At 31.2% G+C, this 18,850-nt stretch overlaps 1 protein-coding gene across 8 annotated transcripts in view; it reads right to left on the bottom strand.

Annotated features, from left to right (window-relative positions):
* Positions 1 to 2,979: 2,979 nt before the first annotated feature.
* The window catches only part of LOC408267 (syntaxin-binding protein 5), a 37,336-nt gene continuing 21,465 nt past the window's right edge, over positions 2,980 to 18,850 (bottom strand). For 3 of the 8 annotated variants that reach the window (XM_016914467.2, XM_006569683.3, XM_006569685.3), the window contains 10 exons: positions 16,636 to 16,681; positions 11,584 to 11,700; positions 11,381 to 11,500; positions 10,042 to 10,167; positions 9,693 to 9,902; positions 7,650 to 7,758; positions 5,544 to 5,627; positions 5,150 to 5,245; positions 4,950 to 5,074; positions 2,980 to 4,867 (listed from right to left, as the gene is read on the bottom strand). In XM_016914467.2, the coding sequence (XP_016769956.2) occupies positions 4,605 to 4,867; positions 4,950 to 5,074; positions 5,150 to 5,245; positions 5,544 to 5,627; positions 7,650 to 7,758; positions 9,693 to 9,902; positions 10,042 to 10,167; positions 11,381 to 11,500; positions 11,584 to 11,700; positions 16,636 to 16,681 (1,296 nt within the window). In that variant the 3' untranslated portion in view covers positions 2,980 to 4,604. Of the gene's footprint in view, positions 4,868 to 4,949; positions 5,075 to 5,149; positions 5,246 to 5,543; positions 5,628 to 7,649; positions 7,759 to 9,692; positions 9,903 to 10,041; positions 10,168 to 11,380; positions 11,501 to 11,583; positions 11,710 to 14,029; positions 14,532 to 16,635; positions 16,682 to 18,850 lie in introns of all 8 variants that reach the window. The other 5 variants (XM_006569677.3, XM_006569681.3, XM_006569680.3 and 2 more) reach the window with 4 other exon arrangements.

Here is an 18,850-nt window from a genome sequence, read left to right as displayed (position 1 = left end):
CCGTTACTCATGCAAATGACGCAGCGAAGCCCCGCGGGCCCTTTTCGGTTTCTCTCGCTCGTTCTGCACCACCGTCTTGCTCACTGTTACCACCGATCCAAAGCGTAAACGGAAAAGTAGGTTGGAAAAAGGCGACTCTCTCGATATTGGCCGCCGATTGCCGCGCATTTACATTTTATTGCTACGCGCACTCGAGGCAGACTATCGCTCCTCCCGGCCCCTCCTCGCACGTTTCTTCCTCCCCGCCCGCCGACGCTTCGCCACCTTACCGCGTTTCGATTGTTATTTGAGGGAGGAGGGGGAAGGATCGCGATTCCAAAGATTCTTCTTGCTCCAACCGACGTCGAATACCTCCACCACTCGGAAGGATATTGCTCTTTCACGGCTTCCCGTGAACAAACACCGATCAATTACGAATTAACGAATGTCTTAAAAAATTCTCTCTCTCTCTTTCTCTCTTATTTTATATCGTAATATCGAATTATATAAATTGTTAAACGATATTTCTTTGTATTATCGAACGAGATTGAGTGAAATTTTTCGAGATATTTTTATTTTTTCATAATTTTTCTTAAAGAAGAAAGAAAAGAGGGAGTGGAAGAGGAGGAAAGGAGGAAGAGGAGGAAGAGAAAGAGAGCGCGGTACAGTGAGGCTAAATTGAATTTTTTTCAATTCATTCCACTTCCCACGAGCGAGCTCAGAACTCGATGAGTATCTGTACGCGACAGCGGCGCCTATTCGCGGTAAATTCTCATTATTTTTAAATTGGAAATGAGAAGTGTGCGCGGCGGGTGTGGTTGAGAGCCTACCGCCTTTATCGCCGTGGAATAAAAAAAGGAGAAAGAAAACAAAAAGCCCGGCGGATCTGCATTATTCCAGGCCGATGCCTATCCTAACTGCGGGCAGCGCGGGCAAAAATTAATTTAATTACCTTGGCCGGTGTCAATAACAGTAATCGTTCTCCGATTTAAAACTTTGATCCTCGAATATAATCGGCCTAATTTTCCGCATTATTAATCGGTCCCTTATCACTCTATTTCTCCAATCGAAAAATCCGCGCGATATTTTATCTTATAACGTTTATTGTAGAAAAAAAAAAATTCAAAAATTTATGGGTTCTTTTTTTTTTGTTGCGTTAAATAATCTCAATAATAAAAGAATGAAAAAAAATAGTATCGCGATAACGATGTAATCTCTTTCGAACTATCTTTTATTCTATCGAAATTAAAATCGAGAGAGAGAGAGAGAGAGAGAGAGAGAGAGAGATGAGAACAACAACTTAAGTAAATTTCTTAAATTTCTAAAAAAAAAAAAAATTATTTTAAAGGAAAAAAACAGTTTGGTTTGGTTCAAACTCATTTATTAATCGGAGCCAAGATACAGTCTGTCCTCGAGGCAGTACTTTTACAATAACATGGTATATTATATTTCTTGAAAAATAAGAATTGTACTAGATTAGTAATAGTATAAATCGAGAGTATTAGATTATTTCGCTGCATTCTAAAGGACAAAATTTCATGTACAATATTAGATTTACAGATTTTTCAGGCCACAGCGTCGAAATAGGATATTTAGAGACAGAATAGACGTGATGAACATTCGATACGAAGGAGGATAGAAGAGAGCGGAGAGTGGAGGGGGAAGAGGTAGGTCTAAACGCACGGTCGTTCGAACGCGTTACACGGTCGGCGACAAGAACGGTACAGAATTATATACGTTGGAAAATATTTGGCCGTACGTTCGTGCGAAAATGAAAATTCTCGGAGAGATATATATATATATATATGTATGTATGTATGTATAATTATAACACGATGGATTATAACGATTTGTTGAAATTAATAACAATAATAATGATAATAGATGGAAAAAATAAATTCGCAAAAGCAACGTTTGTATCCTCTTTTTCATCGAACTAGAGAAGAGAAGGAGTTTCTTATGTAACGAAAAGAATTTCTAATTAAATCGAACGACGATGTTAAAGAGACGAAGCAACTTTCAACAACCGGATAAAACTGCGCGTGCGTGTATGAAAAATAATTTCTTCGATCGAGCGTACGATAAATCTCTCTCGCTTATTATGATCTCCTGTTCCGCGTTTACTCGACACGGTGAAGCGAAACGAAATATAGGAGTTAAAATTTTGGATAATGCATTTATAATCTCCAAACAATAATTATCTTTATATATATATATATATATATATATATATATATATATATAGTTTATCGTTCGTATCGTATCTAGTTTTTTTTAAATTACTTCATCATTTATTACAACAATAAATTATTTTCAAACATATGTCAACCTGTTTGATATGATAAATAATTCAGAATCACCTAAACGATAGTCTTTATACAACAAGTGTTAGAATATGTTATATTATCAAACACTTAAGTAATAATGTATCTCTTGTTTCTTGTTTCTGCAACTATTATACATTTAACTACTATTCTATCTTTAGAGCGGTAAACAACTTTTTCTCACTTTCACAAAAGATCCGAGAAGGATATTTTTATCCGCGTAATACACTATTGGTTTCTTTTTCTTCTTCTTCTTTTATAGGATATTCTTGTATAATAATAATAGTAGTAGTAGTAGTAGTAATAGTAATAGTGATAGTGTAGTAGTAATAGTATTAGTATTAGTATTAGTAGTAGTAGTAGTAGTAGTAGTAGTAGTAGTAGTTTCCCGTTTATATATATATATATATTTATAATCACACGATTAGCGGTTACTTTTTTTGATTTTTTTTATTTTTTGTTTTTTTTTCTTTTTTTTCGTTTATTTTATATCTGAGAAAATCTGTGGCGTATCGAGTTGCTGGATTTCGAAGACTATCGAGACTATCAAGACGATAAAAGCTGTCGGGAGAAAAGATAACGGTACTGGTTTATAATAATAAAGTTAAACGAATCGAAGTGGAATTAATTCTCGGTTCTCTTGTGTTCGTTACACTTGTGTGTGTATGTGTATGTGTGTGTATATATATATATATATATGTAATGTATTATCACAATCCCAAAATTCGAAAAACTTTTCCTATATGGATATTACATTAACGATGTTCGAGCAAGTCCAGCACGTTGCACGTGGACCTTACGGTAATATTAATCACTCGATAAGTAAATACGTCCCGTGACAAAAGGTATCTTCGGTTGTTTACCTCTACTTACGTATATATTGTCCGAGGGAAATTATATTATCAAGTATATAGTTTGTTCGACCCGAACTCGAAGAATTTCTAATTAATTCTCTGCAGAGACACGTTATATATATATATATATATATATATATATGATATAAGTTTTTTTTTTTTTTTTTTGTTATGCGGGTGATTTAGTACCATTAACATCAACTATACAATTATTGCTATGGAAGCGGTTTACGACGATTCAGAATCCCGGATAAATTCAAATGAACTTACCACGAACTTACGCACGGCGCATACAACGGTTTAAATTAATCTAATCTACGTATAATTTTTTTTTTTTTTAAAATTACGTTAGTAGCGGTTAATCTTCTTCCCCTTGTTCATCGTATATAACCATAAATTCAATTGAATTCATCATCGACGCTGAACTAGCGCGTAACTTACAACACGTTGTATTATACAAACAGCTCTTTGTCTCAACATGTATAATATTTTTCTCTCTCTCTCTCTCTCTCTACTGCATTTTTGTTTATCCTTTATGTACACAGCGTATCTAGCGATAACTACGATTAATAACAACTAATATATGGTTTATCAACGATGGGGACAGGTTTATCTCGATCTCGAGATAATAATAACAAGTACATCGTGGGTAAATCATATATTATACACCGCATTCAACTTTTACTCGATGCGCTATTATCAATCAATTTAATATATACCTTTATTTATTGTCAATACATTCGGAACAACTTGATTCTTTTTCTTTTTCTTTTTTTTACTACTTTATCTCATCGTTCGCGTTGCAGGAGGGATCCGAATGGATTGACAGATACAGCGATTAAAAGGCGAATTTGTCACATAATTGTGTGTATATTGACTCGCACGTAGTTGAATCCTATGTCTGCCTAAGATAGTACTTGGTTTCCTTTATATCTTATACTATGTATATGCGCTATAATAATTTTACCCCGAATATAGCGATCATCCCTGGATTTCTCTTTTTATCCGTGTTCTTTTTAACGTGCGTATCGTTCGTCTCTTCGCTTTTTACGTACAAGTATTATATATATATATATATATTTAATCTTATAATCTGTGTTATACGTGTATATACGATTCTTTTTTTGTTCTTTTTTTTTGAATATTCTTTGTTGAAAGATGTGCGCGTGTATATATACCTGCTTGTAAAAGTATCTCATTATTATGTTTCCTTTTTCTCCTTTCTTTCTCGAAACACGCATTCACGCATGCATTCAACTTCACTCGCATCCCCTTTTTTCTTATATCATGTTTCCTGTGTGTGCGTGTCGGTAAAGTAGTTCGCGATTTTATCCTTCGTATCCTTCCATATACGATCGATACTTTAATACAGACAGAGCTGACAGGTGAGAAACGTGAACGCTAGATAACGATACAATCGATTCGGTTGACTCGATCCTCGATGTCCTCATAGCTGGTACCATTTCTTGTCCTTGTATTTGAGCATCAATCCGTGGGCGGACTGAGAGAAGCTCTCGGCCTCCGACATCATCCGCGCCGTTCTGTCCTCCAACTGCGACAGCTTCTCGCCGCGTTCCAGCACCATTTGATGGGCGAGGTTCACCTCGCCCGTGGCCGTTGTCACGCGCTCGCGAAGGCTCTCGGCCCCCGCGTTCGGGCCGGGGATGTGTTTCGCCACGGTGCGGGATGCTCGACCGCTCGACTCGCCGACTGCAATATCATCCGTCGGTAAATTAATTTTTATTCTTTCTTTCTTTCTCTTTTTTTTTTTCTTTTTTTCTACGTCACTCACATAATTCTTCCCTGTCGAGGCTCCGCGATCCTCCGCCGAACAGGCCTTTGAAGAAGCTCTCTTTGGGCGGTTCGGGCATGTCGTGGCCGATGAACAAGTCCCCCATCATCTCGGTTAATTCGCCGCTGAGAGAAATAAACGAAGAAAGGTGAAAAATTTATTTCCACAGAAGAGATAGATGGAAATGAATCGTTCGTTACCAAAATTGACTGGAAACGGAAAACTTTTGGATCTCGGTAGGCGAGGAGAGGTACAAACCGTGGCCTCTGTTGCTGAAGCAAAGCGTTTTTGCAATTCTGTAAAAAAGACAGGGGGCCTCGTTATCGATCGAGTCTCGAGTCATTTTTCATTTATACGTATACGAATATATATATAAGGGGTTTTGTACGTGGGGACTTGAGAAAAAAAAAAGAATGTAAAGCTTTTCTTGTCGATAAAAGGGAATAACGAAAGTTGATTAAGTTAATTGAAAAAAAAGATAGATAGAAGTAAACGGAGGAGGGATCGATAGGTGGATAAATACGCGCTTAGGCATTGCGTATCGTATATATAAAATACAATTATCGTGAAAAGTGTATTTTATAGATCACTTACTGATCGGTATCGCCATTAACAAAGAGTTGATGACCCCATATGGACAACATGGGGTCTACAATGCCATGTTTTGTAGTCTGAAAACTGTTAGAGATTACAGAGACAGGAGAAAAGTGAGCGTTAAGCCATACACGAGTAAAAAGATTTTGCATTAATTAGCATTAACCCTTAAAACATCGAGTTTTTCTTTCAGATATATATATATACTTTTCGATACAAAATAATATATTCCACTTGATCCCAGTTTCTTTTTTTTTCTTTCCAAATAAAAGTAGAAAAAAATAATGTAAAATTAATGCATCGTTTAGAAGCTAAAAAGTTGTTGCTAAAAATCTAATATTTAAAAAAATTAAATATAGCGAATCTCCACAATATTCATATTCTGGTTAATTAAAAAAGTTTGATTAATTTTGGTTAATTTGTCGAGAAAAAAATTTCGAATTTTTCTTTGCTCGATATTATTTATTATTAATATACCAGATGATATGTTAATTAAAAATTTCCTGGAAACTCGACATCAAAATTTAATGGAATATTAATCCAAAAGTGTTATACATGTTACAAATACTTACACGTGTATCTATTATTCTACAATTTACGTTGAGATGATAAATAAAAAAAAATGTGATGTAATTATCGAGAAAGGAGTGACGATTAAATTTTCTACTAACTAAAGAGACTTTTTTGTAAAAAAGAAAAGAAAAAAAGTAGCAAATATCTCTAGGAATTTCTATTTTAAAATATACATTTTTTTTTATACTAGCAACAGGCTACATAAGGATACTTTATTCATACTTTCACGAAATTAAAGAATTGCTTAATTTAATAAAATTGACACGTTAATCAGGATATGAATATTTATATTATTCACTATAAATGGTACAACAAATATTACTATTAGATGAAAAAAAAGTATAAAAGTTGAAGAAGATGCGATCGATAAGAAATCATTTTTGAAAAACGAATAATTCCAATTGATCGAAACAGTAGCAATTTGAAAATTATTTTCTCAACTATGTGGAAGATATAAAGAAGTGCGAATATAGAATTGTGCTTTGTACGAAGAATCTCTACAGCGAGGCATGCTATATATAAGTGTATTAAGGGTTAACGAATATATATACACATGTACGTGTATATACATATGTACGTATGTATATATGATTAGATAGTAAAAGAAATTACATGCTATTATAAATGTTGGTAAAATTAATATCACTAGTCATAATTAATTATTTAATTATATCAAATGTAAGATGTCTAATCAACATTCAATCAGCTACATGGTGCATAACGCTATACGATGGAACAACGAATGTTTAAATTCATATTATTTATTTATTTATTTATTAGGAGCAGAATTATATCTGAAATTTTTTTTAAATTGTTGTCAAGTTCAAAATAAAAATTTTCTATTTTTTGATCTTATAGGAAATAAGCGATATAATTTTTTCTTTTTAGTAAAAACAATAATTAAAGTGAAATAGAAATGAATCGAAATTAATTTTTAAAAATTTACCACTTTCGAAACAATGATTTTTCTATAAAAAGATTTAAATGTTATATCAGTGACATCGAATTTATATACAACTTGGAGGAAGAATTAATATACGTTTATTTTTAATAATCTTACCTATATTTCTTTTCATTCTTTGTAGCAATTTTTAATTGGATTAAAATTACAACATTTCTCGAATAATAGCAAAAATTATATACAAAGTTTGTTAATTAATATCGACAGAGAGGATTGTAAAAATATGATCGGAGTTAAATTTTTAAAGAAATTAAGAATTAGAAAGCGCTTTTACACGTGCATTGTCTACACAAAATCGTTATCTTTTCCTTTTTTTTTAATTAATCGCTATAATAATTTATTATACGAGAATGATCGAATTAAAAGTATTAGCCAAGAAGAAGAATTTTATAAAATAAGTTTTACGCTACCGTTCAATATAAACAGTATATAATAATATCGTAAAGTGTTGCTGTATTAAGAAGAAAAGTTGCGGTGGCATGTTATAGTGCATTATATACCATGTGCAATTGTAATCGTTATTTCGCCGCAAAAAAGCAAAATTGTTTTCGAATTATAATTGTTATTCTTACCTCAAATCTATAAGCGGTAGAAAATCGACGTCTATAAGTAGCCTCAGGCTTGGCAAACTGTACGTGGCTATGTGACCATTCGAAACGTAACAAACGAGGCACACGTTATCTGAAAATAGAACGAAAAGACGCTCCAACAGACGAAATTTTATAAAATTGATCGAAGAAAAAATTTTTGAAGTGCCTAAACTTTTAGAAATTTTTCTTTATTCCTTTACAAATTTATTTCGTTGGAAAGATTCAGATCAGATCGAAAATTGATCGAAGAAAAAATTTTAAAATGCCTAAAGCTTTGCTTTGATCACGTATTTCTTTACAAATTTATTTCGTTGGAAAGATTCAGATCAGATCGAAAATTGATCGAAGAAAAAATTTGAAAGTGCTTAAAGATCTTTGCTTTACGATCGCACGTATTCCTTTATTTATTAAATTTATTTCATTGAAAAGATTCAGATCCGATCGAAAATTGATGGAAGAAAACATTTATTATTTATATAGAAATATTAAAAATATTATGGAATAAGAAATATTAAAAATAATTATGGATTTTTTACAATCGTAATCTCTATTTTCATCGCGTATTTCTTTACAAATTTATTTCGTTGGAAAGATTCAAAATCGATCGAAACTGAGAGGATAAAATTTTGTATGGTAAGAAATGTAAAAATAATTACGGATATTAATTTTATTTTTTAATTTTAACTTTCGTTGGAAACATTTAGACTCGACGAAAATTGATCGAAGAAAAAGTTTTATATAATGAGAAATATAAAAATAATTATGGATCTTTTAAAGTCGTAATCTTTGCTTTGATATACGTATACCTTTACAAATTTATTTCGTTGGAAAGATTCAGATCTGACGAATTGATCGAAAATTGATGAAAGAAAAAATTTTATATCATGAGAAATATAAAAATAATTATGGACCTTTTAAAATTGAATAATCTCTGTTTTTATCACATGTTCCTTCGATGAATCGATCGAAACGAAGAAGATAAAATTTTGTATAGTAAGAAATGTAAAAATAATTATGGATATGGACCTTTTAAAGTCGTAATTTCTGCTTTGATCACGTATTCCTTACAATTTTATTTTTTAATTTTTTAATTTTACCTTTTGTTGAAAAGATTCAGACGAATCGATCGAAACTAAGAAGATAAAATTTTGTATAGTAAAAAATGTAAAAATAATTACGGATATTAATTTTATTTTTTAATTTTATCTTTCATCGAAAAGATTCAGATTCGACGAATCGATTCAAAGAAAAAATTTTATATGATAAGAAATATTAAAAATAATTATGAACCTTTTAAAATCGTAATCTCTACTTTAATCATGTATTTCTTTACAAATTTATTTCGTTGGAAAGATTCAGATCGAAACTGAGAAAATAAAATTTTGTATAGTAAGAAATGTAAAAATAACGATTTACGAATATTAATTTTATTTTTTAATTTTTTAATTTTAATAAATTTCTTCGTTGGAAAGATTCAAAGACTCGACGAATCGAAAATTGATGGAAGAAAAAATTTTATATGATAAAAAATATAAAAATAATTATGAATCTTTTAAAATCGTAATTTCTATTTTCATCACGTATTTCTTTACAAATTTATTTCGTTGGAAAGATTCAGAATCGATCGAAACTGAGAAAATAAAATTTTGTATAATAAGAAATGTAAAAATAACGATTTACGAATATTAATTTTATTTTTTTTAATTTTTTAATTTTATTTTGGAAAGATTCAGAATCGACGAATCGATGGAAGAAAAAAATTTTATATGATAAAAAATAATTAAAAATATGGACCTTTCAAAATCTAATAATCTCTATTTTTATCACACGATGATTATTCCTTCGACGAATCGATCGAGAAGATAAAACTTTGCAACAATGAGAAATATCAAAAACAATTATGTCCCTTTGAAAATCGAATAATCCCTGTTTTTAATCATTCGTTTCTCCTACGAGACAACGACGAGGGCAAAATTTTGTGTACACAACGGTAAAAGAAACGTAAAAATAATTACGGTTACGGACCTTTTAGAGTGGTAATCTCTGCTTTGATCACGATATGAGTTTCGGCCAGTTGTTGCCTGTACAAACAATTCTGAGACGGCAACGCAACGACCCTCGCCTGCTTCTCAGACGCCAATACGACAAATTGACGATCTTCGAACCCGTCCCCCGTACCTGCTTGCGTATTCATCGACGGTGACATTCGGCTGTTCGCACATTTACCTTGACTCCCTGCGAAACACAAAGGCAGTTTTATCGTTTCGCTCCTGCACCCATCCAGCCTCCCCCCCAATCCCCATTGTGTCCACAGAGAAGACTCGAGCTCTCAACTTTTCTATACCATAAATCATACGCGTAATTATCTACGTACTGTTGCGCTCTTTGCTTTCCATACTGTCATCTTTCCAAGATTCGTAGGAATACGGGATCAGGGCACCGTTACAATCCAGGAATGACATAGACAGAATGCATCCTTTCAACTTGAACGTTGATCCGTCTGTGAAAAATATAGAGGGAGGGAGAGAGGGGAGAGGAGAAAGTGATTAACGTTTCATATGTACATCTTTGTCAAAATTTAAGAATATTACCGATAAATTGCTAGATCTATTTATCTATTTAAATATATATATATATATATATATATAAATAAAAAATTTAATTCAATATCCATATATTAATTTATAAATAATTATATATATATAAATATATAAATATTTATTAAATCATTATTTTAAAATATTTAAAAAAAATTAAAAAATTAAAAACCTAAAATTTAAGTCAATTTTTTATACTAATTATATGTATAATATATAATATATATATATATATATATATATATATATATATATATTAATAATCATATATAAACAAACATGAATAATATGCATAATAATTAATTTTTTCACTTTAATTCTTTTAAAATTTAAATATATATAAATTTATATATATAAATAAAAAATTTAATTCAATATCCATATATTAATTTACAAATAATTATATATATATAAATATATATTTTATATTCATAAATATATATATATATAAATATATTAATATATAAATATTTATTAAATCATTATTTTAAAATATTTAAAAAAAATTGAAAAGCACCTAAAATTTAAGTTAATTTTTTATACTAATTACAATAATAAAATATATAAAGAAACATGAATAATATGCATAATAATTAATTTTTTTACTTTAATTCTTTTAAAATTTAAATATATATAAATTTATATATATATAAATATATTAATATATAAATATTTATTATAATAATATTATATATATATATATTATATATATTATATTATATATATATTTAATAATTATTTTAAAATATTTAAAATTTAAAGTTAACTTTTTATACTAATTACAATAACAAAATATATAAAACAAACACGAATAATATGCATAATAATTAATTTTTTCACTTTAAAAATTTTAAATATATATCTTTTAAAATTTAAATATATATAAATTTATATATATATATATATAAATATATTAATATATAAATATTTATTAAATCATTATTTTAAAATATTTAAAATTTAAGTTAATTTTTTATACTAATTACAATAATAAAATATATAAAACAAACACGAATAATATGCATAATAATTAATTTTTTCGCTTTAATTCTTTTGATAAAAATTTAAATAAAAAAACAGATAGAAACGAAATAAAAATTGTTAAAATTCACTTACTGCACGTAGAAACAACGACCGGATGCGCGTGTCGTTCTCCACGAGGCGGCGTGTTAAATATCACCGTTTGTATAGATCCTAAAGAGGTACCGATCCAAAGCGTTGGCACGGGGCTGGTATCTTGATTGACGAAAAGAGGATATATATATATATATAAATGAAAAAGAAGAAGAAGAGATAAAAGTGAAATGGTGGAAACGTACCGCTCTTTTTCGTGTAGGAATCTGCGAATGTAAGGCAGCTGATGGTCTCGGTGGTGATGTTCTCGAGCGACGACATGCTCGAGCTCCTTGACCGTTGAAACGAACTGTCATATTTGTCTACCCGGCCAGCAATCCCGAGAATAAATGGAAAATTAAAATACCGTGATTGTTGGTTAGAAAGAAAGAGAGAGAGAGAGAAAAAAAAGAGAGAGAAGGATTATTACATTCGAAATGAACGACGACGACGACGACGACGACGAGCATGCAACACCTATATATTTATATTTATTTTCACAGTACGATACATCCCCCGATATACGATAATTTTTAACCATAATTTTTAATAATAAATAAATCAACAAATAATCGCAATAATTCGATTCGAAAAAGAGATCGACAGATCGGATCGAAGGTATGAGAAAGAAAGAGAAAAGAAAAAAGAAGAAGAAAACAAAGAAGAAGAAAATTTTCTTTGATGTGACGTGAGATAGCGGTATAAATATATAAACAACAATAATAATAATAACAAGCGATAGCAACAACAACAACAACTAGATCACGACTAGAGTGTGTGTATATATATATATCTCTCTTTTGATATATATATATATATATATATATATATAAGACAGTTCAGAGTAACATATCTTCCATTCGTTTCAACATTCATCAAGTATCTTTTCTGTCGCAGAATTAGAATGCCAACGAAAAATGAAAGGATAAAAATAATAATAATATATATATATATATGTATATAAAAAAAGGAAATAATTAGTTATTGTATAATCGTTGCATTAATCGAGAGATCGGTGAATCAAAAGCGAATAACGACGCGAAAATTACACGTTCCATGTTTAATTATCCTCCGTTAAAAATTTCATCTTCCTTTCGCCCAAAATGTTAAAAATCGTAACTCGATAAAATACGTTTTTTAAAAGATTGAAATTTATTTCAGATCAGTTTTTTATTACAAATTTATTCGGTTCAATTTGTCCATTGCAATCGAAAAAGGAAGATCCAATTCTGGTTAATAATCGACAAAAAAAAAAAAAGGAAATGTCGTTGGAACAAAATTCTCGCCTCTGCATAATATTCATTGCAATTGTCGTCCATGAGAAATTGAAATCTCGACAACGAAATTATAACGCAATCTGGAACGCGTTGGCCTATTTTCTTTTTCATCCAAAACGTAAATTTTTGAAATAATAATACGCGAAACAAATAAAAGGGAAGGGAAGAGAAGGGAGGAAGGAGAAAAAAAAAAAGAAAAAATCTTTAGTAGCAAGAACACTTTGTAGTGTGCAGTTTAAAAAAAAAAGGCATTCTGCGACATCCCTTTTTTTGAAGATATATTCAGAATACATACAGTTATATACCCGTTTATAATATGCACAAGATTTTAATAAAAGTTTTTTTTTCTTCGAAATAATTCGTAAATTAATTATTATTATTATTATTATTATTAAATTCAACTTCTTTATCAACATCCTGTGCATGTTCGATAGATGTTTCGTATTGGTATGTAATAGTGTAAACACCGAGCGGAAGAAACGAATTCAATCCGTTTTATTAATTAGGCAACATTTATCAGAGAAAAAAGAAAAGGAGAGGAGAGAAGAAAGAGAGGGAAGAAAGCCAACCGAATAGAATAGGCGGAAAGTAGAATGGAAAAATGGCGGAGAGAGAGAGAGAGAGAGAGAGAGAGAGAGAGAGAGAGAGAGAGAGAGAGAGAGAGAGAGAGAGAGAGAGAGCGCGGAAGAATATCTTTCATCGTAGTGAGTGCAGAGAGTGAGAAGAGAATTAGAAAATCGCACGCAAAGTTGAGAGAAGTTGGAATGTGCCGTTTCGCATGTGTGTGTATGTGGTTTTTTCTTTGAGAGAGAGAGAGAGAGAGCGAGAGAGCGAACAAATCTTTAGGAGAAAGAAAAGAATAAAGAGAGAGAGAGAGAGAGAAAAGAGATGCGATGCAGATATAATAAAGTCTGCCCAGAGTGTAATTATAACAATCCACACATCGTGTCAGCAAGAAAAAAGACCAGACAGTATTTAATTGAAAACGTAAGATAGCGAAAAAAGAGGCACGATAACGAAGACCAACCTTAATAGAAAAAAAAAGAAAATTTCTTTCTTTTCCCGACACGTGGTCTTTCTAAGAGAGAACGAGAGAAAAACGCTGGTCTCCATTAATCGTATCGAAGTACCTATCTATAAGAAGAATCGCTCTATTAACAATGATTGAAATCAAAGGAAGAACGAAACGTGGAAAAAAAGCGGTTCAGAGAAGAGTAGATTCGTTGATCTCTGATAAATAAATAAGTATATATATATATATATCTGTGTACGTGTGTGTTTGTATTGTTTATACGTATATATGTATATAGCAATACGTATATATATAGATAGATAGAGATATATTAATAATGATAATTCATCGAAATAATACTACCGAAACTGTTATACTGTCTGGTGTTGGAGAGAATATTCTGGTAGTTGAAAGAAGGTTGCGGAGCGGTGGACGAATAGCTTCGCATCTCGCCGCTACGGTGGCTAGGGATCAACGAAGCCGTTGGAAAGTTGTTCAACGAGGAAGAATCCAGCTCATAATGGTTGGTAGTGGTGCTCAGACACTTCTGGAGCTTTCTTATACCCTGAGCACGAGATTGACGTGGCTCGACCGTAAGGGATTTGCGAGAACTCGCATTCGAAGTAGTGGCGACGACATCGTCGTCGCAACCGGCATTTACCACGGTATTCCGAACGCCCGATCGAGGGCTAGTGCACGCGCCGCCCGCGGCGCTACTTTCGCTATCGGAACCGCCGTCGCCGCACGGGCTACATGGGCTATTACTATCGGCGTTGTCACATCTCTCACCGCAACCACCACCACCACTACCACCAACGACCATTGTACCTCTTCGCGTTACCGCCAACACGCACATCCCGTTCATCTACAAATCATCGACAGATCAGAAGAAAATATAATGACAGCAGTCTTGCGTATCCCCGTTTCTCCGCTTCGAGAGAGAGAGAGAGAAAAAAAAGAAAAGAAATATATCGCCTTCTTACGCACTACTTCCTTGTAATATTATTACGATAATTAATAATCGTTATTCTTCCAGGTAATATTCTCATTTTTTTTCTTTTCATTTAATTCCTTCAAATCGAACGTGCTAAAAAGATAAGGTTTAGTTCAATTTTTGTTTTTTCATTCAGAGAAAAGAAAAGAAAAGAAAAGAAAGGAAAAGAAAAGAAAAGAAAAGAAAAGGAAAAGGTCTTAGAAACTAATCTGGCAACGTTGGTGCGAGAAATTTGCTTTGTCTTATCTCTACTATTATATATAATTCCGCTTTTAAAGAATAGCGGTAAGATACAGAGAGAAAGAGAAAGAAAGGAAAGTTGATTTAAAATTACGTTGATATTAGAAGAATATTTTTTTTTTTATATAATATATATATATATACCTGTGGGTTCCACGTAATCTAAAAATTCTAATAAAGAAATTTTGATCAACAATTTTGATAAAACGAAATCAGAATCGTCGCAACACGACGACTTTTTCCACTCTGTTTATTCGACTTAAATCCTATTCTTTTATAACGAACGCATATTTTCAACAAGTTGATAGAAGAATAAAAAAATATTAATCGATACGTATATCGATTTATCCATAATATTTTTCGTTCAATAATATAATGATATTCCAAACGAAAAAAAGAAAAGAAAAAAAGAAAAAAAGAAAAAAAACGAAAATAAAAAAAATTATTCCTTCTTTTCCAACTCAATTTCGTCCAATCTGATCCAAATTATATCGATCGTTTCGAAGTGAAGATTCGCAACAAGGATTCCCTCCTATCTGTCGAGGCTAAATAAAAGAACGAAACGATTAATGAGGAAAAATATACGTGACGAAAGATATTCTATTTTCTTCGCATCGATGATTATCTTATAAGATTTGCTATGTGGAATATCGGCACATATTATGCAGAGTCCTTTATAGCAGTCAGTCAATGTCTGGTAAAAAAAGAAAAAAAAAGGGGGGGGGAGAAAAAAAACGACAAGGAACGACAAACGATAAAGTATATTATGCGGACGTATACTTGATGATGCAATGATGTTATTTGGGAGAAAGAAAGAAAGAACGAAAGAAAGAAAGAAAGAAAGGAAGAAAAGAAAAAAAAAATGACACGATGATATTTTCTTTTTTTTTTTTTTTTTTTTATAATTTCACGCCCTGTTGTCATTGATTGATGCCGTAACCATTCGTGTTATTATTATTACTATTGCTATAGCGTGCAAATTATTAAAAAAACATATCGAGAAGCTTTGAAAAGCGATGTTTTACCGAGAGAAAGGTATGTTGAATCGTTAACGAATCCTGTGTGATATCGTATTTTCAAAAAAAAAAAAAAAAAGAAAAAAAAGTAATACATACACATATCATTAAGTATGGAAAGTATACATATGTGTACATACGATTCTTACATTATACTTATATATATACATGTATATGTGTGTACATATATGAAAATGTATCCACGTATCGCCAATAATATCGGCTGAACGAAAATTTATTTCCCTCGATTGATAGTGGAGGAGATTTCGAATAAAAAAAAATGCTCAGAGAGATAAATTACTCGAGTTTTACTTTTTTTTTGTTTACACGGAATTTCGATCGTCTCCGTACCATCGGTCGATAAGAAATACATTTTGATTCAGCTTTGGCAATACGTACGTATTGGAATGAAAAAGGTTAAAAAAAAAAAAAAAATGTTGAAAAATATCGGTTAATATCGGCGTGAATAAAAACGGAGCTCGCAGTTAGATAGCACAGATAGTTGAGAAAGAAAGAAGGAGGCGCGTTTGCTTTATCGGCCTCGAATATCATTCGATATATCCCGTTTGAAAAATTTTCCGTTTTTACAAATTTTTTTTTTTTTTTTCTTCTTCTTCTTCTTTATCAAATGAACAAGTATAATAATAATAACTTTTCTCTCGGTGATCGGACAACTGTCAAAATGTGAAAAACCTTTTTTTTTTTTTTTTTTCTTTTACCTGAATCAACCTTGCTGTCGGGGAAGACCGCAAAACTGATTTGAACCTGAAAAAGCGTCAAAGTAGAATTTCTCTTCACATTTTAATTAGTAGATTGATTTTTATCGCTCAGAGGGTAAATTTTTTTGCGAGTTCTTTTTTTTGTTTTTTTTTTTTTTCTTTTTCAAATCAGAAGAAAGAATCGAATTTATAATGTAATATGTCGGTCACGGTTACATTCGAAGGAGAATTCTTGAAACAAATCTTTGACAAACTCGGGGGAGAGGAAGAGTGTATGTGTGTAAATATATTATAATAATAATAATAATAATATTAATAATAATAATAATAATAATAATATCAATAATAATAATGATAATAATAATAATAATGATAATAATAATACCGTTAAAAATGGAGGGAGGGGTGGGATATATATATATATTTATACAAATCGAAATACGGAAATTCACACAAAATGATGGGCATCGAAAAAAAAAAAAACATATGCGAATATGTATAGTTTCAATATATATATACGTACGTAAACTACGCATTCCAAATACTCGTAATATGGGTATACAGATATATATATATATATATGCTTGTAACAAAAAAAAAAAAAAAAAAAAAACCAAATAATCTTTCTAGTAGAACGAACAAGGCGTATGGGATACAAGCTGTATAAATGTGCATTAATGAAAAATGTCGCAATATAATTTATATATATATGTATATAAACTCTCTGCTCCGTCGATACATCAGATTCGATCGCCTCTTACCAATCGATCTCTTCTTCCTTCTTATTCTCTATACTGCAACTCTTAAAAAAAAAAATTACACAATACGTACGTATTTTTTCGACTGTTCTAAACTCTGGTAATTAATTGGAGTACGCGGCGTTAATTTTATGAGAATGAAATTCTTCTTCGAAGTAGCCACGGAAAAAAAAAAAAAAAAAGAAAGGAAAAGCTTTCGAAACGAGCTTGAAAATCGAGCTTGAAATTTAAAACGTAGCCACCCTCTTTCAGTACAATCCTATCCGAATTCAATGAAAATGCGAGATAAAATAAACGACGAGTCTGCACTCTTGTTCCTCCACTCCCCTGCTCAAAATTCCTTCTTGTATACGTGTGTGTATATATATATCGAATGAAACTGATTGACTGACTATTATATCAGACTCTACATTTACCAACGGATCGGGGGAGAAAAAAATTTCTATTCCACATAACCTCTTCTTTTTTTTCTTTTTTGTACTTTTTATCCATCGTTCAAAGAAATTTTTAATTTATCTAAACTCACCATTTCCGCGTCGTTCTATGTATTTATATACCGTTTCGTATCTTAAAAATTGCTCGTTCAAATTATATTGAATCGAATACCAGAAAATACAGATTTGGGTAGATCTTTACATACATCGTTGTTCGATCCTGTGATATTAATGATTTATGCGAGAGGGGGAAAGAGAGAGGGGGGATGATCAAAATGATCGATCCAACTATACGTTTATATATATATGCACGTATACTTAAGAACGAACGAAAATTCTATCGATTTTCGAATGTATCGTTCGAAAATTCCTGGAGGAAAAAAAATAAATCGAACTGTCGCTGATAGATGATACATGCTCCGCGGGAAATGAAGGGTTCTACTAGTTTCTTCATGTGCAGCAGTTAACAAATAAAAAAAAACTAGATAACATTAGTCCTATATATATATATACACACATATGAATATATATATATATATATAGTGTTAACGTTTGCATATATATTAGTCATGCACAAATACAAATGTTATTCTAATCAAATACAAAAGAGAAAGCTTGGGGATCTAATAATATCGCAATTGGCTTTGTTCTTGCAAGCTGCTTCTTTTTTTTTTTTTTTTTTTTACGTGCGCGTCTCATCCTCAGATTTATGTGAGTCGAATATAATAAATAAATTTTTACGAATCTTTTCAATTTTTTTAAATTGAACGACCTAAATTTATCTTCCTCTTTTTTTTTTTTGTTCGCGCGAATCGAATAAGCGAAGAGAATCGAGAAGATGGAACACAACAGTCGCAATAAAGTACGCGCGAGAAATAAAGAGCGAAAGTAGAGGAGAGTAGAGAAAAAGCAAAAAACGCGATTGGATTCGTAGTTTTTTCACGAAACGAGCAGAATGTAAGTAAAAACGTTTCACATAAACCTTTGATTCCAACGGTTATTTTGGCCAAAGCTTAATTCGTT

The sequence above is a fragment of the Apis mellifera genome, linkage group LG10 (genome assembly GCF_003254395.2).
Source record: "Apis mellifera strain DH4 linkage group LG10, Amel_HAv3.1, whole genome shotgun sequence".
Lineage (NCBI taxonomy): Eukaryota > Metazoa > Arthropoda > Insecta > Hymenoptera > Apidae > Apis > Apis mellifera.
This window is presented reverse-complemented; position numbering and strand designations above follow the sequence as displayed.